At 42.1% G+C, this 27,480-nt stretch overlaps 1 protein-coding gene and 1 pseudogene across 2 annotated transcripts in view; one reads left to right on the top strand and one right to left on the bottom strand.

Moving 5' to 3' along the window:
- Nucleotides 1–7,589, bottom strand: part of LOC139383514 (rho GTPase-activating protein 5-like) — a 90,385-nt gene extending 82,796 nt beyond the window's left edge. For both annotated transcript variants that reach the window (XM_071128079.1, XM_071128080.1), the window contains exons 1-2: nt 7,325–7,589; nt 1,733–5,637 (exon numbers count right to left, since the gene is read on the bottom strand). In XM_071128079.1, the coding sequence (XP_070984180.1) occupies nt 1,733–5,446 (3,714 nt within the window). In that variant the 5' untranslated portion in view covers nt 5,447–5,637; nt 7,325–7,589. The remainder of the gene's footprint in view (nt 1–1,732; nt 5,638–7,324) is intronic.
- A 4,094-nt stretch (nt 7,590–11,683) lies between these two features.
- On the top strand, nt 11,684–22,045 carry LOC139383615 (D-aminoacyl-tRNA deacylase 2-like; annotated as a pseudogene).
- The last annotated feature ends 5,435 nt before the right edge of the window (nt 22,046–27,480 follow it).

Genomic DNA, 27,480 nt, shown 5'->3' with positions numbered 1-27,480 from the left:
ATGAAGTTTGGCTTTCAACCAAAACATTTGTGTATGATTGTCCTGTTATGTGCAGACAAAATCATTTTACAAAATGAAGAATGAAGCAAACTCCTTGAAACGTCATTGTGAGTGTGGACCTACTGTACAGTACTGTAGTGAACATGTGAAGTGGACAGCTTTTATGTCCCAAATGTCACCCTATTCCCTATATAGTGTACTACTTTTGACCAGAGACCATAGGGCTTTGGTCAAATGTAGTGCACTATATAGGGAATAGGGTGCCATTTGGACCATAAACGCTGTCCACTGGTTCATGCCTCAGAGCACTTCCTCCACACCCTGGGAACCCTGCCTGCCTCCAAATGCCTTTAACAGACTACAATACAGTGGGATACCCAATTCTCCTCTCACTCCTCAACTATGGCGGTCATATTTAACCGTGATTGTGTTGTCATTGCTTGTGTTATATCCCATGTTAATTGCTAAGGAATGGGAGTGCATGCTTGGCCAGGAGAAAGTAATGTTGCAACATTCAACAAAAAGTACAATTCACATTTACTCTCTGTGTGATAGTTCAAACATTGATTTTCTTCAATGCATGAGAGCAGACCATTCTGAATCTGTGTTATAGTAATCATGAGAGCAGACCATTCTGAATCTGTGTTATAGTAATCATGAGAGCAGACCATTCTGAATCTGTGTTATAGTAATCATGAGAGCAGACCATTCTGAATCTGTGTTATAGTAATCATGAGAGCAGACCATTCTGAATCTGTGTTATAGTAATCATGAGAGCAGACCATTCTGAATCTGTGTTATAGTAATCATGAGAGCAGACCATTCTGAATATGTGTTATAGTAATCATGAGAGCAGACCATTCTGAATCTGTGTTATAGTAATCATGAGAGCAGACCATTCTGGATCTGTGTTATAGTAATCATGAGAGCAGACCATTCTGAATCTGTGTTATAGTAATCATGAGAGCAGACCATTCTGGATCTGTGTTATGGTAATCATGAGAGCAGACCATTCTGAATCTGTTATAGTAATCATGAGAACAGACTATTCTGAATCTGTTATAGTAATCATGAGAGCAGACCATTCTGAATCTGTGTTATAGTAATCATGAGAGCAGACCATTCTGAATCTGTGTTATAGTAATCATGAGAGCAGACCATTCTGAATCTGTGTTATAGTAATCATGAGAGCAGACCATTCTGAATCTGTGTTATAGTAATCATGAGAGCAGACCATTCTGAATCTGTGTTATAGTAATCATGAGAGCAGACCATTCTGGATCTGTGTTATAGTAATCATGAGAGCAGACCATTCTGAATCTGTGTTATAGTAATCATGAGAGCAGACCATTCTGAATCTGTGTTATAGTAATCATGAGAGCAGACCATTCTGAATCTGTGTTATAGTAATCATGAGAGCAGACCATTCTGAATCTGTGTTATAGTAATCATGAGAGCAGACCATTCTGAATCTGTTATAGTAATCATGAGAGCAGACCATTCTGAATCTGTGTTATAGTAATCATGAGAGCAGACCATTCTGAATCTGTGTTATAGTAATCATGAGAGCAGACCATTCTGAATCTGTGTTATAGTAATCATGAGAGCAGACCATTCTGAATCTGTGTTATAGTAATCATGAGAGCAGACCATTCTGAATCTGTGTTATAGTAATCATGAGAGCAGACCATTCTGAATCTGTGTTATAGTAATCATGAATCAGAATGCCTACCTTTTTAGGTTCCTTTGTCTTTGGCGTTTTCTTCTTTTTCTTCTTCATGTCATCCTGCTCTGGATCGGAGGTGATGGCAGGGTTGTCTATCCCTCCCTTCCAGGGGTCCGCAGGGGACAGCAGGGGGTCTTCCTCACTGCCCCGATGGGCCCTGCCCTTCTTCTTCTTCTGCATGGCCGGCCCAGACTCATCATCGCTGACGTCGGAGTGGACACGTCTGTGGTACATCTTGGTTTTGCTGAAGAGTATTTTGGAGCGGTGCTTATACTTGGTGGGCCTCCTGCTGGCCTGTGCCTTGTGGTCGAAGCCGTTCTCCTCGTCCCCGTGTGAGACGTGAAGCCCCTCAAAGGAGTTGAGCATTTTGAGGGTCCTGCTGTGGGTGTCCTCCGGGACAGCGTAGATGTTGTCGGTAAAGCCCTTTGATTTCAGGAGAGTGTCTACAGGGTCTGCGTAATTGTCGGACGCCTCGATGTCTTCACCTTGGGCCATGGGGCTGCGTTGTCGTCTGTTGCTCCTCATCCCAGCCTCAATGGTCTTCAGGAGATTGGGGTCCAACTTCTTGACGTTGGGCTTGGATAGTATAGGTTTGGGTCTAACCGGGGGAGGCACTCTGTGGTTGCGCTCTTGGTCACCGATAGGTGTGCTATGGACAGGGTACTCGTTCCCCTCCAGATCGATCCTGCACTTTCCACGTTCGCTAAGCGTTGGAAGAAGCTGCACGTCGTCCCCGATGGGGCTGTAAGGCGGAGGAGCCTCGGTGTCGTCCTCTGAGTCAGGGTAGTAACTGTAAGCAGGGGAATGGCTGTGGGGAGACTGGGGGAAGACATCTTCACTCGCACCCGTGCAGTCTCGAGAGCTGTCAAACATGAAGGCGCTCTCGATGCTGCTCTTCTTCTCTAGCACCTCGTTGAAGAACGGCGTGAAGACTTCCGTCTGACGATGGTACTGAGACAGAGAGTAGAGAGCTGTGAATTTGGCGGTTATCTCTGTAGCGATGTGCTCTCCTTCAGTCATGAGGTCTTTGATTGGGTCATTCTCAAAGAAGTCTGCTTGACTGTCTGTGACGGCCACCATTTGAACAGGGATGACATCTTGGACCTCCGCCAGGAAAGCTCTGAGCATTGCCATGGAGGACTTGCGTTTTGCTGAGTAGACCAGGATGTATCCATGGACGAGCTCGTCCTTCCTGATTCCGATGGAGGAGTGGTAGGAGAGGACAGTAACCTGTATTCTTCTGCGACTGTCGCCAATGATTTTGTTGAGGATCAGAGTGTTACTTTGGCCAAGTTGCCCTGCGCTGCAGGAATGTGAATCCAGGAAAGGTGAGAGGATGAGGTCTACGCTAAATGGATCCCCACACATGGCACACATAACAATCCTCAAGTCGGTCTCTGACATGTCTTTGATGGACGGCAGAGGGCTCATCACATCAAAGTTGTGCTTTAGTCCTTCTAATACTCCCCTGAGAGCCTGTTTAATTTGGAACTCGTTAAACTTCCGTGGAAAGGTAGCAGAAGGTATATCTACAAAGGTGCACTGTAGCTTATTTGCAAGCTGTTGGCCCTGATGCCTTAATATAGGCATATTTTTGCAAACGCTGTCTCTCTGGTTTGCTAGGATTAGAATGAATGGCAATGGCGGAGCGTATCTCTCCCTCCTGTTCTGTGCAATCTCTGCCCTGATTCTCCCTACGCAGTCACCAATACAATTTAGCGACTCTATGGAGCTGAAGACACAGAAGATTCCGTGAGGTTTGAAGGTCGACGCCCACGTATGACTAAAGAGCAAGGTTGAGTTGACATCAACAGGCAGAAGCTCCAGTTCATAGATTTTCCCATCCAGGGTGTACTCGTCGTCTGTGGACTGGGCTCGGATTTCATTTGCAAGTTCTTGTGCGAGACCCTCCCTTCCCAAGAGACACAAATTGACTTTATCAATGTTGGCACTGTTATAGTAGAGATTAGAGCGACCATGGTCCAGCTGAACTAGCCTGTTAGCCAGTACCTGCTCGACATTCATGTCAACGCAGCTCTGTCCGCTCAGACACGTCTCCTTCGTGGGGTGGTAGACGAACCCGATGTGCTTGAGAAGAAGTGACTCCCTGTCAGGGGCCAGTTTCTGCAGAGCTCTGTATCTGGGCTCCTCGTTGAGCACAGTGTGGATCTCGCTCATTTTGTCACAGCTTGGGGTGGCATTTAAATCAAGGTCATAAAACAGCTCTGCGTGTTCAAAAAGCATTTCCTGAAATTCCTCTTTGGCCCTTTCAACTATTTCCTGCTGATGCTGGCTGTAAACATCTCTGTGATCAGATTCACTGATATACTTGTAGGCCTCGTCCTCCATGACAAAGCACATGACCTCTTCCCAGGGTTGTCCAGGGCTGATGAAATGGACTCTATCCAATGTCTTCTTGAATCTATTCTTCATTTCTAACCGCATTTTCTCTGAGAACAGATGCTGGACATGGTTCTGAAAAATCTTCTCCCCTTCCAACGTTTTAAGGAGATCAAAGGGCACTCTTCTGTCGTTGACTTTGTCAATTTGGTCCGTCTCATCCCACGGAGTGTGCTCCAGCACCACAAACCAGAAATGAAACTCAGCCCTGCTCTTCAAGATACTTTGAGCCTCCGACCAGCTCAGGTTCTCGAGTTCTTCCAAGTTGTTGAGCAAGTTATTGAGAATTTTTGGCAGGCTCGAGAAGTATTCTTCCCTCCTTTTCCTGATATGTTCCTGCTTCAGCTGTTCGATGTGCTTGTTGAGGGTGTTTCTAGCTTTTCGGGTGCCTTCCAAGTTGATGTATTCCTCATAGTCGGGGTGGTTTTTCAACATGTTACTCACTGTTTTCCAACTTGTGTGATAATCTCTGACGGTTTGTACAATCCTCTTTTCAAACTTGTCGGACACTGTGGCTACTAATTGTCGCTGAACTTTATAGGCCTCCAAATAAGGAATGATTTTAGGTTTGCCTCGTGTTTTGTCCATCTGCTGGGTCAACGCGTTAAAACAGAGGTCTACATTGATTCTCGATCGAGCTGACGTTTCTACCACCAGGAGGTTCTTTTTGCTTGCAGCGAACACCTGAAGGTCCCTTAGATACTGCTCCATGCACTCGTCACATTTAGTTGCAGCAATGACGATGGGCTTTTTCGATTTGACCATTTGAGAATAAAGGCTGTTGACAAATTTCATCTGATCCTCAAATTTCCTATTGCAGCCTTTGCTCACGTCTATGCACAATAAAAAACCGTCAATGTTCAGTTTCCCATCGGCCATCTGCTTCTGATCAAAATCCTGTTCCAGGCCAAGCTGGTCGGTGCAAATGTACATCAGCTTCTCAGCAGACTGTAGCTTGAAGGCTGCAGCCCTTTTACTATAGGGCTGCAGGTTTGTGCTGCGATGTGGCAAGAAAGTCTGATCATCAATGAACTCTGTTTGTTCAATGATTTGAATTTTACACTCGAGCCCGTCATCGCTTCGGTGTGGCACTTCACCCCAGTAGAGGAAGTGATCATTGTTCACCACACGACCTCCAAAGTCAATTGTGCTCAACACAGAAGTGTGCTCAGTGTAGTAGCCGTCAGCATTGGAACACACATATCTGTTGCATAGGCAGGACTTGCCCACGCCACAATTGCCCTTCTCCTTCTCTGTCCCTGAGAGGCCGACAACACTAACAGCATATGTTGGGGGGCGTGCCTCCTTGTTCTTGGCCATTATATTCCCCCTGTCATTGCTTTGTCAATTTCAAGAAAGGTTTCTACCAGCACAGCTATCATTCCACTCAAATTGGTTAGATAGGGTGCTGGTGCACGTTCATGGCTTTCTCCCTTTAGTGGTGAATTGCTCTATCCTCCTAGATCCTCGAGCTGGGATAGGGCAGCTGGTTCTCCATTATTATGACCTCCCTGAAAAAGAAAGAGTGTATAATTGAACTACACACACATAGGAACACAAAAAAACAGATCATATTGGCCTAATATGGTCTACGTACCAAATGGCACCGTATTCCCTTTATAGTGAACAACTTTTGCAAACAGGCCACAGGACTAATGATACAATCTGAACAGTTACAGTAGGCTATTTCCGCTCTAGAGACTGTCAGTCATATGAGGCAATAACCTACAACAGAGGTTAACCTGCAAAAAAAAAATTATAAACTGCAAATAAAAATGTTGATAAATCCTGTACTGTCTGCAGGAGTGTAACAAATAAGTTCCTTGTTCAGTGTCAGTGACTCTTTTCATTAGTAATTTCCCCCACAGATATTGGCCATTCCATTAAAATATAATAATTTTATCCAATTTGTGCAGAAGATAAAAATTGTTATGCAACTTCAGACTTGGAGGCAGTGACCTAGAAATAATGAAAAAAGCGTAAGTAGACAAGATCATAATTTAGTTATTTATCAAATCCCAGAAACCTACTATTCATCATCATTCAATATGGATTATATTTCAGTTTACTCCAGCAATACTATTGTTGCAGATGTTACTAGAGAACTATTGCACCTGTCATCATTGAACCTTTTGACAACAATACTGGCTATTATTTGTTGCACTTCGCATGTTCGTCACCTAAGAATCATGCAACACACCCCATCATGACTTCTTACAAAGCAAACAGTCCAGTTTTGACGTCCGATTTATAATACTGTAGTTACACCGGTCCCGCGCTTCTAGTATTAAACAGGAATTTAGTTATTGCATATCTACTGCATTTTTTGTTATTATCGAGATGTGTGACTAGTATTGCCCAGGTGAGAAGGTAGCCTATCACTAGCAAACCATTGTAGTGCCTGGCTGTGGTTACATTTCTTTCTGATCTGCTACGTTCTGAACGGTGCGCCCTTCTAAACCCCAGTCATTAATGCATGATAATGGTATTCAACCAAGAATGTCATTGCCAGGGAGGCACATCAATCAAAACTCAAAAGCAATCCTCTACCACGAGATGTAGAGGTTATTCAAAAGCACGACGCTGCTCTGGACAACTTGTCAGTAACAATTATCATCTTGCAACAATCCGAGGTTCATTAGTTAGCTAGCTAATGTACCTGTCCTAGCTAGCTAACATTAACTGCGTGCGAACTATCAAGCAAGAAACGTCCAGCAAGTAAAACTGTCACACTTCCAATTAGGTTGCTAGCAAACGTGGTTTGCTTTATCTGCACATGGTAACAATTATAATAACCCATGCAATAAAAGGTTATGTCTGGCTATGCCATTGTAATCAGAAACTATGACAATGATAACCCCATCATCAATGGCATTTGGTTGGAAGAATGACTTGTATAGCCAACTCAAGGGCCTAAACTAAAATCGCTTGCTTCCAGAGTAGTCTCTGGCTGAGCTTAGCCCACTAGCTAGCTGTAGCTAACACTGCCTAGTTAGATAGCAAAATAGTGGTAGCAGGTCGAACAATAATACATTTCACTCAGCGCAAAATACAAACGAATGACCTTGCCGGAATATTTCGTTACGTCCCTTGATCCTTAATTGAAAAAAAATTGAATTTATTTGACACAGACAATTTTATCCAGGGTGTAGCTAATGAAGAAATTCGATTCAGTACATTCCAAATACATTCCCCTACCTAACATGGTTGCTCCCAGCTCCGAGACCACGAAAAAAGGTAGCATTCCAAGTGTATTATTTTACTCCAGCAAATTCCATTTTTCAACGGCTCGTGCACTGCAATTCACGGGGAACGTTCCGTGTATCCTCTTTCTATTCCAAATGTGTTTGTTTTTATATATTTTGTTTAATTGGTGGTATGTGTGTAATCGGAGACCTGCTCCCTCCTCTCTCTCATCCCAGTCAGTAATGGCGACTGATACATCCTGCTCTCACCCACTCTCTCTCTCTCCAGTAACTTTTCCATTAGGGCTCAAAGCAGGGGCGCGACGCTCGTGCATGGTTGCTATGTAATTGTGTGAATTAATCATGTCTGGAAATAGTATTCGCTAATGCCTGAACATTTGGTGGCTTATTTTTGTGATAGTGATTAGAGACCAGTGATTAGGGATCATGTCCACGAGATGGCACATTGTCAACCAGAATAAACATCTACGTAGAGAATGTAATAACCTACATTGTTCAATCGTACATAAGGTTGGACCATCTAGTTTTGCAAATACAGTAGGCTACTGACAGATCTTTGTGGTTACTTGTAGTGTGGAGCCAAACCAAGTTAGTACATGGTTATAGCAAGTTTATTACAGGGATATGCACATCTGAAAGAAGCCATCTGAAGAATTTCAGTAACATTCATGTGAATTACAATAATATTCCATGAGGGTTTTATATGACAGACAAACCTAGTTTTTTATTCAAAATAGTGTACAGCTCTCTGGAGAAATTCAACTGCAGGTTTTTAATACAACACAATATGCTGCTCACCCTAAGGCCTTTACTTCCAATGCTCCGCTAGTGGATTCTAGGCAGATTTGCAAAACCTTGTTTGTTAAGCTCTTGCTTTTATCTTGACTTAGAGGGAAGGGGGAATCCCTACAGCTTGTCTCTCACTCAACCATAGTCTACACTTCTACACATTTTTTACACTGTTCTATACACATTAGTGTCTTCTGTTGATGATTAATTTGTCATTGAAGTGGAAATTCATTGTAGAATACATTTCAACCTGATTTGGTTCTATCCAGGAGGTACAGTTAATTTCAACCTGATTTGGTTTTATCCAGGAGGTACAGTTAATTTCAACCTGATTTGGTTCTATCCAGGAGGTACAGTTCAATTGTTTGTGTCACTTAAGTGTTCATATTTTCATGTTATCCTTCAAACTAAAATCGTGTTTTTAATAGTTCTATGCACTGTTGTTTTGATGATGGCACACTGAAACAGAGTGTAAATATTCTAGTGAGAGTGGGCATTCTCTCCCAACCAACGCTGAATGTGGAGAGAAAGTGGGAGTTGTTTCACACAGGATCCCAGTGTTCTGGGTTGGCATCTATAAATATGAACATGAACAAGGCATTGGAATCAGAGCCTTAGTTTTATTTTAAATTTTTTATTGAACCTTTATTTAACTAGTTAGTTACAAACTTAACAGACTCAGAGCCAAAAGGCTCATTGCCTCTCTCTCTCTTTCTCTCTCTCGCTTTCTCTCTTTCTCTCTCTCTCTCTTTATTTTTCTCTCTCTCTCTCTATTTTTTTCTTTCTCAGTGCTTTGCAGCTTACATGTCAAAGGTCAATCAATATAACTTTCGCACAGTGTCATCCGTGTCATTGTTGTCACAAGTGATGCAGTAAAAAGAGGAGGAGGGAATGTATTTATTAGCCAATGGTTTAATTCAAATCAGTTCCAAGAGCAGACTATGTGTGAGGTTGCCATGCCATGCAAGTGTGAAGCTTGTGATGGAACAAGAACAACCTGTAAATAGATGTGATGATTCCTAGCAACAGGCAGTAAGTAGTGTGTTCTCATCTGATGTAAGTGTTGGTTGAGAATCTCAACTATTGGTCTTTACACCCTCCTTGTCCTCAGAACAATAAGGTAATTGCCTTCTCTTTCAACTACCCTGCACGATCAGTATAGTCTGAGTCTACCGCCGCCCTGACTCAGGGGTGTGAATACTTATGTAAATAGATATTTCTGTATTTCAGTTTCAATACATTTGCAAAAGATTCTAAAAACATGTTTTCACTTTGACATTATAGGGTATTGTGTGTAAATGTTTGAGAGAAAAATATATATTTAATCCATTTTGAATTCAGGCTGTAACACAATAAAATGTGGAGTAAGTCAAGGAGTATGAATATTTTGTGAAGGCACTGTGTAAGTAAGTTGACATTTTTGTTGTCTTGTGGTTGTTATGAAACACTCATGTACTGCTTATGTATGTGGTATGTATGGGTTATAAATGTATGAAGTCCTATACCCTTTAAATAACTGTTAATTCTGCTTTTGGCCCTCTTCATGTCAATGATGCGGAGTGGTGTTATCATAAGGAACTATAACAATTCATTCCTCTTTGAGCAAAAACGAGTTGGGTTTTCCATGCGCGACAGGGTGCCCTTCATAAGGCGTGAAACAGCTGCCTATGGGAGATACTCATGTTAAAAGACCTTAATGACAGCCTCCCACGGTGAACTGGAAGCGTATGCACTTATAAGCTGCTAGAGTATAGACATGCAACTTCCTTCTTACCGATTTTTTTCGCAAACGCCCCAAAAAATGTATAATTCTTAGGATGGGGATGGGATGTTATTCTATACTGTATATATTCCTGTCAGCACAACACCATGCACGTGTATTAAACATCAATGACACTACAGTACAGCCTGTACAGGAGAAAACTCACAACATCCAAATGGTTCTGTCATTGTCAGCAACAGGTCTTAATCTGCATTATAAAACGTATGCTTTTATAGGTTTGAAACAGATGACAAATTAGTCAGGAAAATGCAAAGTGCCTCAATGAAAACAACTCACAACAACCCTTTGATGTTCAGTTGTGCTTAAGGCTTCATTTGTATTATGTGGCGGGGGGGGGGGGGGGGGGGGGGGCACTAAGGGCTGTAAATACTACCAGCTTCAAGTCTGTCTGTGTTAGTGAGTGTTTGTGTTCAATTCACAACAATGGTGTCTTCATGCTCTCTGTCTGCAGGTTAAGGTGTCGGTGAGACTTCACTATCAATTGGACCCTTGATCACCTGAGAGAAATCGTCTGTCGTCTCCATTTAACCTCAGTCTGCCCTGCTTGTGTAGATTGCAAACAGGGAGGTAGCTGCTTGTAGGCACCAAGCCACCTGTCACATCCATGTATTTATATGTCCTTTTAGCTAACAGGTGGACGGAAACAAGACTAAAAAGTTGTTTTCTGTGCATTAGCCAGGAAGGCCACAGCATGTGAATAGAAAGCAGTGTTCAGCCGAGGAAACAGTCTCACAGTGGAAACAAAGCTTGATTAATCCCTGTAGCTTTGTGTTGTGGTGATGCTGATTTCTAATGGTCAATGTTCTGATCTATAACTATTATCTCCTTAAGTTTCAAAAGGCTATAGCTTCCTGTGAGAGATGGGGGGCATTTCTTGTAACATCCAACACAGCACTTATGGTGCATTAGTATTTTGGCTGAAACATAACATACTGTAGGCCTTAGACAAGGAACTCCTAGAATAACCACCACCATCATATCTGTCTTAGATATGTAAGGTCCATCTGTCTCAAGAATAGGCCTTAAAACATTGCAGAACACTTCATACTATATTGACTGCCTTCTTGCTATCGCTATTGAAACTACAGTGACTATGTGGGTAAATTATTAATCTGAAGATAGTGATGTCATTTACGGCAAGTGTGTGCTATATCTCTTTAACTATGGGCTTGAAAGGTTGTCAAACAAACAATCACAAATACAATTCCCCTCAAATCGATGTACAGTGTATAAATCACCTCTACGTTTTGGGAAAAATAAAGGCATATTGGATTTATTTTTTTGCTTGGATCAATTCCTGGTGCAGAAGCGAATGTTGAGAGCTGATGGTGAAGTTGCTACATATTACTATAGCAGCCTAAGCTTAATTTTTAATGGAACCCTGAGGTCGAGGCAACATTAGTGTTCTCCTCCATTTCATCCATCCCCACCACTGGCCCATGCCTCAGACACACGTCCTTCAGCAGCAGACACAGAGAGCAAGGTAAAGACGTTGATGCGCCCAGACCAAGTCTCACACACCACCCAGCCATGCCCATTGACACAACGTTCCTATAATGGACTTAGCCCCTCAGACCACATCAATTTTAATGCCTCCTCAGCACCCACTGGAATGGGGGTCCCCATTCTAAGAATGACATTTCTATGGGCATGCCCGCCCAGACATCAAAAACCCAGCTGCAGGCCAATACCCCAGCTTTCTTCTGTCTGTCTCTCTAGGGCTGTTTTCCTAAAAAAAGTTACAACCACTTTCTGTTTTGTTTCCTTGCCACAATACTAATGACTATTGCAATACTGGTATGGTCCCGGCTCTACACAGTACCCCTGCTTCATCTAAAATCTCCTTCTCCACAATCATGAATTATTCACCTCCCCAACCCTCAAATCTCTCTCTTTATCTCCTCAGATCTACAGTCTCCTGCCAGTTGTGTTTGAGAGTCCCTCTACATCCCTCTACATCTTTGGTCCCTTGTTTACTCTGGAGCTGCAGGGGAAGAGGTGAGCCCTAATAAGCTCCAAACCAGGCTTGACACTGAAATAAAGAACTCCAAACTGAAACAACTGAATCAAATCTGACTCAAAGGAGAGTAAAAAATGTGTATCCTGATACCAAAGAAAGCAGTATTTGTATTTGTATTTCCAATGTGTATCTGACACTGCTGTGTCCTAGGCCTAGGATATCATCCAATTTACATGGATGGTTTCCCCTGTTGTGCACTGAACAGAGATCCTAGGCTCTGAAAGCAAGTCGTTTTTCAGCTCTGCTAGCAGTGTGTTGAGTCTGCATGTCGTTTTTCAGCTCTTCTAGCAGTGTTGAGTCTGCATGTCGTTTTTCAGCTCTTCTAGCTGTGTGTTGAGTCTGCATGTCGTTTTTCAGCTCTTCTAGCTGTGTTGAGTCTGCATGTCGTTTTTCAGCTCTTCTAGCTGTGTGTTGCGTCTGCATGTCGTTTTTCTGCTCTGTTAGCAGTGTGTTTAGTCTGCATGTCGTTTTTCATCTCTGTTAGCAGTGTGTTGAGTCTGCATGTCGTTTTTCAGCTCTGTTAGCAGTGTGTTGAGTCTGCATGTCATTTTTCAGCTCTGTTAGCAGTGTGTTGAGTCTGCATGTCGTTTTTCATCTCTGTTAGCAGTCTGTTGAGTCTGCATGTCATTTTTCAGCTCTGTTAGCAGTGTGTTGAATCTGCATGTCGTTTTTCATCTCTGTTAGCAGTCTGTTGAGTCTGCATGTCATTTTTCAGCTCTGTTAGCAGTGTGTTGAATCTGCATGTCGTTTTTCAGCTCTGTTAGCAGTGTGTTGAGTCTGCATGTCGTTTTTCAGCTCTGTTAGCAGTGTGTTGAGTCTGCATGTCGTTTTCATCTCTGTTAGCAGTGTGTTGAGTCTGCATGTCGTTTTTCCACTCTGTTAGCAGTGTTGAGTCTGCATGTCGTTTTTCATCTCTGTTAGCAGTGTGTTGGGTCTGCATGTTGCTTTCAGCTCTGTTAGCAGTGTGTTGAGTCTACATGTCGTTTTCATCTCTGTTAGCAGTGTGTTGAGTCTGCATGTCGTTTTTCATCTCTGTTAGCAGTGTGTTGAGTCTGCATGTCGTTTTTCCACTCTGTTAGCAGTGTGTTGAGTCTGCATGTCGTTTTTCATCTCTGTTAGCAGTGTGTTGAGTCTGCATGTCGTTTTCCCACACTGTTAGCAGTGTGTTGAGTCTGCATGTCGTTTTTCATCTCTGTTAGCAGTGTGTTGAGTCTGCATGTCGTTTTTCATCTCTGTTAGCATTGTGTTGAGTCTGCATGTCGTTTTTCCACTCTGTTAGCAGTGTGTTGAGTCTGCATGTCGTTTTTCAGCTCTGTTAGCAGTGTGTTGAGTCTGCATGTCGTTTTTCAGCTCTGTTAGCAGTGTGTTGAGTCTGCATGTCGTTTTTCATCTCTGTTAGCAGTCTGTTGAGTCTGCATGTCGTTTTTCATCTCTGTTAGCAGTGTGTTGAGTCTGCATGTCGTTTTTCAGCTCTGTTAGCAGTGTGTTGAGTCTGCATGTCGTTTTTCAGCTCTGTTAGCAGTGTGTTGGGTCTGCATGTCGTTTTTCATCTCTGTTAGCAGTGTGTTGAGTCTGCATGTCGTTTTTCATCTCTGTTAGCAGTGTGTTGAGTCTGCATGTCGTTTTTCATCTCTGTTAGCATTGTGTTGAGTCTGCATGTCGTTTTTCCACTCTGTTAGCAGTGTGTTGAGTCTGCATGTCGTTTTTCAGCTCTGTTAGCAACGTTGAGTCTGCAAAGTTCTAGAGCTCTCAGCAGTATGCAGAGAGCAGAACAGGAAGACAGATGACTGGGGTGTGTGGGGGCGCTGCTGCAGTCCCCCCTCCGCCTCCCTCCACCCTACCTCCCCCACCCCTTCACTCCTGTTCTGAGCCAACACATGCCCTCCCAGTGACACAGCACAATTGCAACCAGCTGCTGCTGTTTACCCAGAGCCTTGCCGTAGCTGCATTGGCATGGCAATGGATCAACGCTAGGGCCTGCCAGGCAGGACAGGGACCCCAAGGTCAAGGGAGATGGGGCCATGGATAGGGGGGAAAGGGGGGGATGTGGGGGATAAGGAGTGGGGAGATTGCCTAGAGCTGGAGTGTGAGAGACTTCATCCACCACCACCATGAACACCAACTCCATCCTACCCTGCAGCTAAGCTTTATTTAATTGGGATGATGAGGTCTGGAGATTGTTTTATCATGATATGAATCTGTCTGATAATAAGTTCAAAGACAAGTTTTTTTTTAGGTCACGGCATACAGCAATAGCAGGGCTCTGTATTTTGAATGGCAGGTTTAGTAACTGATTTTAGAAAGTGAAAGTATCCCTGCCTGCAGAGTGCAAAAAATCGCAGATGTTTTTTTTGCTTTTTTTCCGTCTCTGAAAATCCATTCTTCTCTAATTTTGGAATGCAGGATGTGGCTTATGCAACAATAGAGAGTTATAGTTAATTTAGTTGCTGACAGAAGCAGAGTGAACTGTTGGAATGACACCCAACTGAATTCATGGGTATATTTAACGGAAAATACAAACCATCTTTTTAATCGGAGATTTTCAAAACTAACCATAGTGTAAAAATATATTTTTTAAAGTATAGCGCTCAAAGAAAAAAAATTACTTAACATAACCTCAATCAATAAAATATTTATTTCTCGTGTAGAATTGATGTTTTCACTTAGGATGATTTACAGCAATAAATATACAGTATGAAGACTTATTTTTACATCTTAAATATTTGAGCACTTTAATTGAGTGCATAGCATGTTATGAGTTATGAGGTTATGGCGTTTTAAAACTCTTTAGACACACACATATTCATTTTATTTTCCTTACTGTCACGACTTCCGCCGAAGTCGGTCCCTCTCCTTGTTCGAGCCGCGTTCGGCGGTCGACGTCACAGGCCTTCTAGCCATCACCGATCCACTTTTAATTTTCTGTTTGTTTTGTCTTTGTTTTCTACACACCTGGTTTCAATTCCCCCATTACACGTTCATTCTTTAACCCTCTGGTTTCCCCCATGTTTGTGTGCGTGTTTGTTTTATTGTAAGGCTGTATCTGAGGGCTGCTATTATTGTTGCCGGGTTTTGTTGTTACGCTCGTTTATTTCGTGGTATCGGTATTTTTCCAGCACCATAGTATTGTGTTTATACTGGTGTTTTTATTGAATTAAATACCTTGTCCACGTATCTCAGCTCTCCTGCGCCTGACTCCTTTCACCAGTTACCCACAGCCTTGAGACTTACACTTCATAAGATTACAATTGAGAATCTGTGTACAGACATAAATTCCCCAAATCCCCCCTCCCCCCCATGCTTTCCCAATTTCATTATAGATTTTTCTTCAGGAAGTACCGTAGTTCATTCCTTTGTATCATGGTATGTTTATTGCAGTAAAGATACATCCCAAATGACACACTCTTCCCCCTATTGAGTGCACTACCTTTGACCGAAGCCGTAAATGCCCTGGTCAAAAATAGTGCACTAAAAAGGGAATAGCTTGCAGACTGAGACAGAGAGAAATCCCCAACCTAGAGAGGGAGATCATTTAAGTAAGCTGACCTATGTTTAACTATGCTGTTGTGTTTGTATGGGAATGAATACCTTGCTTCTCTCTGCCTAGAAAAGCCCCACGTCTGGGCAAGAGCCACTGGCAGCTGCCCATAGTGCCAGTCACTAAGGAGTCACTCAGTACTGAATCAAATACTCACTGAATGGATTTCTCCCACTCTCTCACTCCCACAAATACACACACACACACACACACACACACACACACACACACACACACACACACACACACACACACACACACACACACACACACACACTCTATCTGTCAGAGAAAGAAATCTGGAGGAAGAACTTGGCAAACGAGGCCATCCTCTACACATTTCATCTGTAAAGCATCCAACCTGTCCGGTGTCTGTAAGAGCCACACCAATAATTACTGTACACAGGAGTCATTTTGGACCCTTTGGCATTTTCCTCCTCAGTGCTGGCGTTGTCAGGTGTGACTGTGTAGCCTTGAGCTAGCAGGTCTGCCTTGCAGTATCTCCCTCATTTCATCTCATTTGTTACAGCCACCTTTCATCTTTCTCTAAGTCTCACTTCTCCATCTTCGCTTTACACCATTCCCCTTTCAGGAAGACATCTAGACTTACTGGAGGGAGATTTTTATTTTTAGAGGAACTTGTGCTTTTCTGATGGACACAAAACAAATGATATACTGCCGTATTTAGTTATTAATTATATGGTTGTTGTAATGATATTTTGGGGATCAACTAGCATTATACCGAGAGTTGACCTAAAGTCAATGGACGTTGGTTTGTACAGTAAAGACAGTGTGTTCGGAAAGTGTTCCGACTCCTTGACTTTTTCCACATTTTGCTCATTTTATTCTAAAATAGATTTGTTTTTAAATGTTCACTCATCAATCTACACAAAATACCCTAAAATGACAAAGCAAAAACACATTTGTAGAAATGTTTGCAAACGTATAAAAAATAATAACTGAAACATCACATTCACATAAGTATTCAGACCCTTTGCTATGAGACTCGAAATTGAGCTCAGGTGCATCTTGTTTCCATTGATCATCCTTGAGATGTTTCTACAACTTGATTGGAGTCCACCTGTGGTAAATTCAATTGATTGGACATGATTTGGAAAAGCACACACCTGTCTTTATAAGGTTCCACAGTTGACAGTGTATGTCAGAGCCAAGAACCCGATGGTCACTCTGAAATAGCTCCAGAGTTCCTCTGTGGAGATGGGAGAACCTTTCAGAAGGACAACCATCTCTGCAGCACTCCACCAATATTTATTTTATTTAACCTTTATTTAATTAGGCACATTTTTTAAATACATTTTAGAATAAGGGTGTAACATAACAAAATGTTGAAAAAGTCAAGGGATCTGAATTATTTCTGAATGCATTGAATATATGGGATTAAAGACAATATCATGCTGATCAGTGTCCCTAAAAATGAAGGTCAAGTTGAGGTGAAATAAGTGCACAGAACTGAAAACAAGACTTGAATGGAAATAAATTGACCACAATACTGTTCAGTTCTTTAAACAGAACCACAAATAGATGGCTGCACTAGTGGGCCTTCCTCTTTAATGGGGACCATCTAAGCAGAAGTGCATCCTATCAACAACCAGTCTCAACCCCAGCCAGTGTCTCCAAACACAGGACAGGCCTCAGCAGTGGTGTAAAGTACTTAACAAAAAATACTTTAAAGTACTACTTATTAATACTGTATAAGACATTTGAAATGATTAATACTTTAACTTTTGATACTTAAGTATATTCTAGCAATTACATTTACTTTTTAAACTTAAGCATATTTAAAACCAAATACTTTAAAACTTTTACTCAAGTAGTATTTTACTAGGTTAAATGCACTTTTACTTGTCATTTTGTCATCAAGAACTAGTCTGAAGGGGTTTGGTAGGACCTCTCAGGCTGCGTTCACAGGCAGCCCAATTCTGATTAACAAAAAATTGACCAATCACATCAGAGCTTTTTCAGAGTTGATCTGATTGGTCAAAAGACCAATTAGTGAAACAAACATCAGAATTGGGCTGCCTATATAAACGCAGTCATACTTTGTTCCTAACATATAGAACAGCATGCAAATGAATAACCACAGCTACACAGGAAAAGCAGTAAATGTTCAATGCTCATTGACCTGATAAGACACTGAGCTGTCTGGCTTGGCTTTCATGGTGGCTGGTTTGGTTGAAAGTGAAACAGCTGCTGTAGTTAGATGAGTCTAGGGAGTGACAGAAATATGCGGGAAGTAGTCCTGTTGACGCATGTCACAGTGTGCTCATCCCACTCAGGCTGAGGAAATAAATATCACCAACCTGGGCTCATGGGTAGACATAACATAGTAAATGTAAATCCGAGAAAGTCCAATTAGTTTGATATGTTACGATTTGTATGGTATGTATTAATTTGTGGATGTCCATAATCCATTTAGCAAATTGTAAATTCGTATATGTTACGAATTGCAATTAGTACAATATGTTGTTCCGAAAACCAATTCCTGCGACATTTTTGAAATTTGCAAAACGGGATATGTTATGAATTTCTATTTGTTGTCGCTAACGTTAGCTAAGTGGCTAAGGTTAGCTAGGCTAGGGGTAGCTAACATGCGAATTACTTGCAAAGTAGCTAAACAGTAGTAAGTAGTTGCAAAGTTGCTAATTAGGAAAATGCTGAAGTCGTCCATGATGAGATTCGAACATGCAATCTTTGGGTTGCTAGATGTTCACGTTATACGCCTGACCAGCCACCCTACTTTAGTTTTTGTCTTAAGTAACCTTCTGTCATATGTAACCATACCATATGTAATATATCATACTAGTTTGAGTGTACCAGATTTACATTCAATATGTTACATCTAGTCTATGAGACCAGGCTGATACGACTGGTGGTTGGGGATGTTTGATTGGATATGCAGTGCCACCAGGTGTTTATAGAGAGTAACTGCAACTCTTATTAGGCTTCCAAGTCAAGTGGGCAATAGTAGGTTGTTTATTTTCATCTCTGACTTAGTAACATGTTGCATTTCATGAAGATGGAAGATTGTGTAAATATTATTTTAAAAAGAAAAGCACAACTCACCAGGCATCAAGTAAAAAACAACAACATACAACCAAAGCATTCCTTTATTTTCACCTTATGCTTTAGGACAAAATAACAACCAATGAGTTTACTGTGGACTGTACATTGTGGTCTCAAGGCTTAAATTAAACTTGTTGTATTTAAACAGACTGAACACAATCTATATATTGAATACTCACCGGTTTGAAGAGACAGATTGAAACTGAACATAATGTTATCACTGTCACAACAATGAAAGTCCAATATACTGTACATCATTCAATAGAGTAAGTATGTAATATATACACATGTAACCAGATCAGATAACATGGATTTCTGCAGACTCTGCGGCAACCATGGGGGATAAGGAGAAGTGCAGTGTTCTGGTCTATTTTCTGTAGATTACTAGTTGTCCTACACAGTAGAAGACTAGATGTCCAGTTGTCCTACACAGTAGCTGGCAGTCACTCAACCAGAGTTCTTCTAGACGCTGGACCACGGCAGTCGCCACGTTTCTTTTTGCCTCAGCCGAACACCATAGGCATTGGCAGATATATATTAAACAAACCCAGGTAGAAAACTAACATGGCAAACTCTCAAAAGTGTAAAACGTACACAATGTTAGTGACGAATACACAGTTTGTCTCCCAACATTGCCAATGTTTGTCTTCACTATCTATTGTTACCTCAGGGCTATCAGGCGAAGACACCAAAGGCTGGCCACTGTCTGACATCTCTCTGATGTTCAGGTATAGAGGAATGTCTCCTAGACAGAGGAGAGAGAAGAAACAGTCTACACTCTATTATCCTTCTATTACACATGAGATTCTGAGAAATTATTAACTCTGTAATGACATATGGTTTAAAATGGGTCTTACCCAATAATTGTACCCCCAGAGTATCAGCAAGCGACCTTTCTCCTTCTGACTCAAAGATGTGGGTGGTTACACTTGGGGCACTGAAACACGCTCATATTCTGGACTATACCCAGAACCTATGAGATGTGAAATACAGTTGAAGTCGGACGTTTACACACACCTTAGCCAAATACATTTAAACTCAGTTTTTCACAATTCCTGACATTTAAGCCTAGTCAAAATTCCCTGTCTTAGGTCAGGTAGGATCAGAATAATAGTAGAGAGAATTATTTATTTCAGCTTTTATTTCTTTCATCTTTCATCACATTCCCAGTGTGTCAGAAGTTTACACACACTCAATGAATTAGTATTTGATAGCATTGCCTTTAAAATGTTTAACTTGGGTCAAACATTTCGGGTAGCCTTCCACAAGCTTCCCACAATAGGTTTGGTGAATTTTGGCCCATTCCTCCTAACAGAGCTGGTGTAACTGAGTCAGGTTTGTAGGCCTCCTTGCTCGCAACACAATTTTTCAGTTCTGCCCACAAATTTTCTATAGGATTGAGGTCAGGGCTTTTTGATGGCCACTTCAATAACTTGACTTTGATGTCCTTAAGCCATTTTGCCACAACTTTGGAAGTATGCTTGGGTTTCATTGTCCATTTGGAAGACCGATTTGCGACCAAGCTTTAACTTCCTGACTGATGTCTTGAGATGTGCTTCAATATATCCACATAATTTTCCTCCTCATGATGCCATCTATTTTGTGAGGTGTATCAGTCCCTCCTGCAGCAAAGCACCCCCCACAACATGATGCTGCCACCCCCATGCTTAACGGTTGGGATGGTATTCTTCGGCTTGCAAGCCCCCCCCCCCCCCCCTTTTTCCTCCAAACATAACAATGGACATTATGGCTAAACAGTTCATTTTTTTTGTTTCATCAGACCAGAGGACATTTCTCCAAAAAGTACGATCTTTGTCCCCATGTGCAGTTGCAAACCGTAGTCTGGATTTTTTATGGCGGTTTTGGAGCAGTGGCTTCTTCCTTGCTGAGCGGCCTTTCAGGTTATGTCGATGTAGGACTCATTTTACTCTGGATATAGATATTTTAATTTTTATTTTTTTTATTTTACCCCTTTTTCTCCCCAATTTCGTGGTTTCCAATTGTTAGTAGCTACTATCTTGTCTCATCGCTACAACTCCCATACGGGCTCGGGATAGAGCTGCCTCTCGGGCTGCCTCTTGGGGCTTCCTCTCGGGTTTCCTTGCTAGCTGCGCACCTTCATATCGTCGTTGTTCCTCTATTCTCCAGTATTTCTCCTCATAGTATCGCCGTTCTGCTTTCACTGCCTCTAATGCCTCCTTAGGACGGCGATACTCCCCCGGCTGTGTCCAGGGTCCTGCTCCATCCAATATCTCCTCCCAGGTCCAATTCCCCATTAAGCGCTGTTCCTCCTTTTCACGCTGCTTGGTCCTGGTTTGGTGGGTTATTCTGTCACGTTCGTCATAACGAGGAGACCAAGGCGCAGCGTGATAAGAATACATTCTTCTTTAATAAACAAAGAACACTAAACAAACTAACAAAACGACCGTGACGCTAATTACAACAAGTGCTGACATGCAACTACACATAGACAATAACCCACAAAATGGAAAATGGCAACCTAAATAGGATCCTCATTCAGAGACAACAATAAACAGCTGCCTCTGATTGGGAACCAATTCAGGCCACCATAGACCTACATTTACCTAGACATACCAAAACCCCATAGATATACAAAAACCCTAGACAAGACAAAAAACATACCACCCTCGTCACACCCTGACCTAACCAAAATAATAAAGAAAACAAAGACAACTAAGGTCAGGGCGTGACATAGTGTGACTGAAAAGGCAGGTTCTACACAAGCAAGATCTGTTCTTCAGCAGTGTCTCTATGCAATGCTTCAAGTCAAATGTGCAGATGATCAATCTGATGCTGAATGGGTGGAGGTACTACTGAATTATGTTCTACTCCTTTTTCAAATGCAAATATGGTCTATACTAGTGAGAATGCATGCTAATAATAATAATTGCACCTTGCCTAAGATAATAATTTGGTGTTTTCATAAGATTTCATGTTTTCAGATTGACAGAGGGATGGTATATATTTGCTTATTCAAATGTGCTACAGAGGACATTATCCCCAAAATGGGTAGGTGTTCAGCTTTTCCAGTTTTGGACAATACTGCAATAATGCACCTACCTGGGCTTCGCAAGACTGTGAACAGTAAATGTTACTGTTCTTCAATGAATCGTAAAGCAGTATTGCTACTGAGTGGTTATTAATCACTTTGCTATACTATAATCTACAGTGAACACTCTGTGTGAGGCTGACTCTGGGAAGTATGTGTCAGTGCTGGACCTGCCTGGGAGCGTTCTCATCGTGCCTCAGGCTACACTCTCCCAAGGCCAAAGGGAAGGGCATGCAGTACCACAATAACATTGGGAAAGAAGAGGGCCTGCAGCTGTATTCTAACTTTGTCTCCTTCTTTGAGAAGGAACTGGCTTTGTCCAGTAAGAGTAGTGAGATTGCAATCATCATCAAACATGGAACTTATGGGAACAGACAAGTGCTGAAGCTGGATACCAACGGACCATGCACACACATGATGGAGTTTTGAAACTTCCAATACTAATTACATTTCACATTGAATGACCAATTGCACTCTTGTCCCTAAAATGGTGGTACTGTATGCGTAGATCTGATGAAAGCTGCCAATAGTTTTTATTATAATTTGTGTGTTTGTATCATGTTCTTTTGTTAAATTATACAAATGTAATGCGATAATTAAGTCAAAAGAAAGTCTGAACTCAATTTAAATATTTGTTTTGACATCCTTGTTGCAATTTGTGAATTGGTTTATAAATGGCAACTTGTGACATCTAGTGGGGATTTATAAGCACTGCACCAGCAACACAAAAATATAAATGCAACATTTACAGTTCACATAAGGAAATCAGTCAATTGAAATGAATTCACTAGGCCCTAATTTATGGATTTCACATGACTGGGAATACATATATGCATCTGTTGGTCACGGATACCTTAAAAAATGGGAAGGGGCATGGATCAGAAAACCAGTCAGTATCTGGTGTGACCACCATTTGCCTCATGCAGTGTGACACATCCCCTTCACATAGAGTTGATCAGGCTGTTGATTGTGGCCTGTGGAATTTTGTCCCACTTCTCTTCAATGGCTGTTGCTAGATATTGGCGGGGACTGGAACAATCTGTCGTACACGTCAATCCAGAGCATCCCAAACATGCTCAATCGATGGTGACATGTCAAATCAAATACACATACACATGGTTAGCTGATGTTAATGAAAGTGTTGCGAAATGCTTTTGCTTCTATTTCTGACCATGCAGTAATATCTAACAAGTAATATAACCTAACAATTTCACAACAACTACCTTATACACACAAGTGTAAAGGAATGAATACGAATATGTACATAAAAATATATAAATGAGTGATGGCAGAACGGCATAGGCAAGATGCAGTAGAAGGTATAGAGTACAGTATATACATATGAGATGAGTAATGTAGGGTATGAAAACATTATATGAAGTGGCATTGTTTAAAGTGGCTCGTGATACATTACATCAAGGTGGCAAGATGCAGTAGATGGTATAGCGTACAGTATATACATATGAGATGAGTAATGTAGGGTATGTAAACATTATATAAAGTGGCTAGTGATAAATTTATTACATCATTTTTTACATTATTAAAGTGGCTGGAGTTGAGTCAGTATGTTGGCAGCAGCCACTCAATGTTAGTGATTGCTGTTTAACAGTCTGATGGCCTTGAGATAGAAGCTGTTTTTCAGTCTCTCGGTCCCCGCTTTAATGCACCTGTACTGACCTCGCCTTCTGGATGATAGCGGGGTGAACAGGCAGTGGCTCAGGTGGTTGTTGTCATTAATGATCTTTTTGGCCTTCCTGTGACATCGGGTGGTGTAGGTGTCCTGGAGGGCAGGTAGTTTGCACCCGGTGATGCGTTGTGCAGACCTCACTACCTTTTGGAGAGCCTTACGGTTGTGGGCGGAGCAGCTGCCGTACCAGGCGGTGATACAACCCGACAGGATGCTCTCGATTGTGCATCTGTAAAAGTTTGTGAGTGTTTTTGGTGACAAGCCAAATTTCTTCAGCCTCCTGAGGTTGAAGAGGCGCTGCTGCGCCTTCTTCACGACGCTGTCTGTGTGGGTGGACCATTTCAGATGTGTACGCCAAGGAACTTAAAACTCTCCAACCTCTCCACTACTGTCCCGTCAACGTAGATAGGGGGCTGTTCCCTCTGCTGTTTCCTGAAGTCCACAATCATCTCCTTTGTTTTGTTGACATTGATTGTGAGGTTATTTTCCTGACACAACACTCCGAGGGCCCTCACCTCCTCCCTGTAGGCCGTCTCATAGTTGTTGGTAATCAAGCCTACCACTGTAGTGTCGTCTGCAAACTTGATGATTGAGTTGGAGGCGTGCGTGGCCACGCAGTCGTGGGTGAACAGAGAGTACAGGAGAGGGCTGAGAACGCACCCTTGTGGGGACCCAGTGTTGAGGATCAGCGGGGTGGAGATGTTGTTACCTACCCTCACCACCTGGGGGCGGCCAGTCAGGAAGTCCAGTACCCAGTTGCACAGGGCGGGATCGAGACCCAGGGTCTCGAGCTTAATGGCGAGTTTGGAGGGTACTATGGTGTTAAATGCTGAGCTGTAATCGATGAACAGCATTCTCACATAGGTATTCCTCTTGTCCAGATGGGTTAGGGCAGTGTGCAGTGTGGTTGAGATTGCGTCGTCTGTGGACCTATTTGGGCGGTAAGCAAATGGGAGTGGGTCTAGGGTGTCAGGTAGGGAGGAGGTGATATGGTCCTTGACTAGTCTCTCAAAACAATTTTTCGTACACATCAATCCAGAGCATCCCAAATGTGCTCAATTGATGGTGACATGTCTGGTGAGTATGCAGGCCATGGAAGAACTGGGACGTTTTCATCTTCCAGGAATTGTGTACAGATCCTTGCGACAAGGGGTTGTGCATTATCATGCTGAAACATGAAGTGATGGTGGCGGAAGAATGGCACGACTATGTGCCTCAGGAATTTGTCACGGTGTCTCTGTGCAATTGTGTTTGTTGTCCATAGCTAATGCCTGCCCATACCATAACCCCACCGCCACCATGGGGGCGCTCGGTTCACAACGTTGACATCTGAAAACCGCTCTCCCACACTGCGCCATACATGCTGTCTACCATCTGCCCGGTACAGTTGAAATGAGGATTCAACCGTTTACAGCACACTTCTTTAACGTGCCAGTGGCCATCGAAGGTGAGCATTTGCCCACTGAAGTCGGTTACGCCGCCAAACTGCAGTCAGGACAATACCCTGATAAGGACGACGAGCACACAGATGAGCTTCCCTGTGTCGGTTCCTGACAGTTTGTGCAGAAATTCTTCAGTTGTGGAAACCCAAAGTTTCATCAGCTGGCTCGTCTCACACCATCCCGCAGGTGAAGAAGCCAGATGTGGAGGTCCTGTGCTGGCGTAGTTACACGTGGTCTGCGATTATGAGGCTGGTTGTGCGTACTGCCTAATATTCTAAAATTACGTTGGAGGCGCCTTATGGTAGAAAAATGTACATTCAATTCTCTGGCAACAGCTCTGGAGGACATTGCTGCAGTCAGCATGCCAATTGCATGTTCCTTTAACTTGAGACATCTGTGGCATTGTGTTGTGTGACAAAACTTCACATTTGACATTTTAGAGTGGACAAAGACACGGTGGTTGGAACCAAAAATCACAAATTTGGACTCATCAGACAAAAGGACAGATTTCCACTGGTCTAATGTCCATTGCTCGTGATTCTTGGCCCAAGCAAGTCTCTTCTTATTATTAATGTCCTTTAGTAGTGGTTTTTTTTTCTTCAGAAATTCGAACATGAAGGCCTGATTCACGCAGTCTCCTCTGAACAGTTGATGTTGAGATGTGTCTGTTACTTGAACTCTGTGAAGCATTTATTTGGGCTGCAATCTGAGGTGCAGTTAATTGCCGATTTCTGAGGCTGGTAACTCTAATGAACTTATTCTCTGTAGCAGAGGTAACTCTGGGTCTTCCTTTCCTGTGGCGGTCCTCATGAGAGCCAGTTTCATCATAGCGCTTGATGGTTTTTGCGACTGCACTTGAAGAAACGTTCAAAATTCTTGAGATTCTCCTTATTGACTGACCTTCATGTCTTAAAGTAATGATGGACTGTTGTTTCTCTTTGCTTATTTGAGCTGTTCTTGCCATAATATGAACTTGGTCTTTTACCAAATAGGACTATCTGAATACCTACCCTACCTTGTCACAATACAACTGATTGGCTCAAACGCATTAAGAAGGAAAGAAATTCCACAAATGAACTTTTAACAAGACACACCTGTTAATTGTTAAATAACACTTGTTAACACCTGTTAAATAATAATGTCCAGTTTCTTCTACTTCTTTGAGACTTGTGCTGTACAGTTTATAACTGTGGCAATGAACACACCCAAATCCAAATGTTTAACACACAGGGTATCTTTTGTCTGGCAGAAAACATTTACTAAAGGCTGTGGTGTATCCACTACCATATCTTCACTAGCATCTCGTTTTCTCAACTATTTTAGTCGCCTCTGCAAAGGAGATTCAATTGTCCGCTCTTACTTTTGCCACCTCAATTTCCTTCACCCTTACAGGGCACTCCAGGAACTCAGGATCAGGATCCCCACCACAATTGCAAACCATCTTCCTTCTACACACCATTCTTCAGTATACTCTGTTCGTCTGCACACACTTGAAACATTGCTCTTTATCAAAAAACAACAGGACCGACAGACTTTCTTCTTTTTCTCTATTCAGCCAGCGAGTCAGACGCCAGGCACCAAACACACCAGGAATTATCTTCAGGTATTCAACCTGAACATCTGTCTTCACCCCTGAGATGACTCCTTTCCCAGGTTTTCTACTCCGAAGTAAAAAACACAAAACTTCTGTTGTCCGGATTAGGGCTGTGGTGTTCACAAAATTTCATCAGTATATGATTGTCAAGCAAATAACAAACACATTTAGCATCTCCTGGCTTCCACACGTAGCCTACAGGCCACTGATGCAGACCTTTGGAACATCTACATTTTAAAAAGTCTAATAAATCCATTTAGCCTACACCTTTGCAATAAATCCATTATTTTTTTTAGACAGGTCTAAAGTAACATGATATGAAGATCAGAATATTTCAGAAGAACAGAATAGCATATTCTGAGATGTCCTTGTTAGGTCCTGATCTGGCTATGACAAATGGCTTTGGGCTATACTAGTTCATTTAGCAGACAAGATTTGCTTAGAATTCTATGGCATTATTTTACATTATTTTATAGTATGAAGAATACAATTGAATAAAGCTGAATAAAATATGATTTTTTCTCCAAATTATTTGAGGGAGTGCGCACATGCGGCTATTCTGTGTTGAGCGTTTAACAAATAAATAGGTATTCCTATATGCTTAATTTAGAGTTATTAATGTGACTTTAGTTGTTCTACAAACGTTGGGCTATATGTTATGATGTTGAATACATTGTAAGGCTGCATGATGCAACTCTAATGATGATTTGAAAAAGGTTGCTTGAAAGGCATGAGCTCTACTTTGTTTTTTGCCAGGCTGTACACACTTAATTAGTCTTTCATTCCCAATTTGACAAGCACTTGATTATGTCTAGAATTTCATGGCCGTAATGCACCCTAAACAAATCCATGCCTTATCCGGACAGTGGCATTTGTGCCCTTCCCCATCACGTGATCGGGTCTTTCTGACAGGCTACAAGTGAAGACAGACACATCTGGGACGCAACTGCACGTGTCCTTATCCAATTCCGAGGTGCATATTGAAGATATTGGAAGAACTGTCCACATTTACTTTTTGTCAGCAAACATGATGAATAGGCCTAACAAACAGCAAAAGCACTAGCCTATGTCAATCTACTATCCCCCATAGTACAAACGTCGACCTATTCTATTCTGTGCAAGAAATAAATATTCCAAACAG

Source organism: Oncorhynchus clarkii, chromosome 25, assembly GCF_045791955.1.
Source record: "Oncorhynchus clarkii lewisi isolate Uvic-CL-2024 chromosome 25, UVic_Ocla_1.0, whole genome shotgun sequence".
In the NCBI taxonomy this organism is placed as follows: Eukaryota; Metazoa; Chordata; class Actinopteri; order Salmoniformes; family Salmonidae; genus Oncorhynchus; species Oncorhynchus clarkii.
The sequence above is the reverse complement of the archived record's forward strand: the minus strand, read 5'-3'. Positions and strand labels throughout refer to the sequence as shown.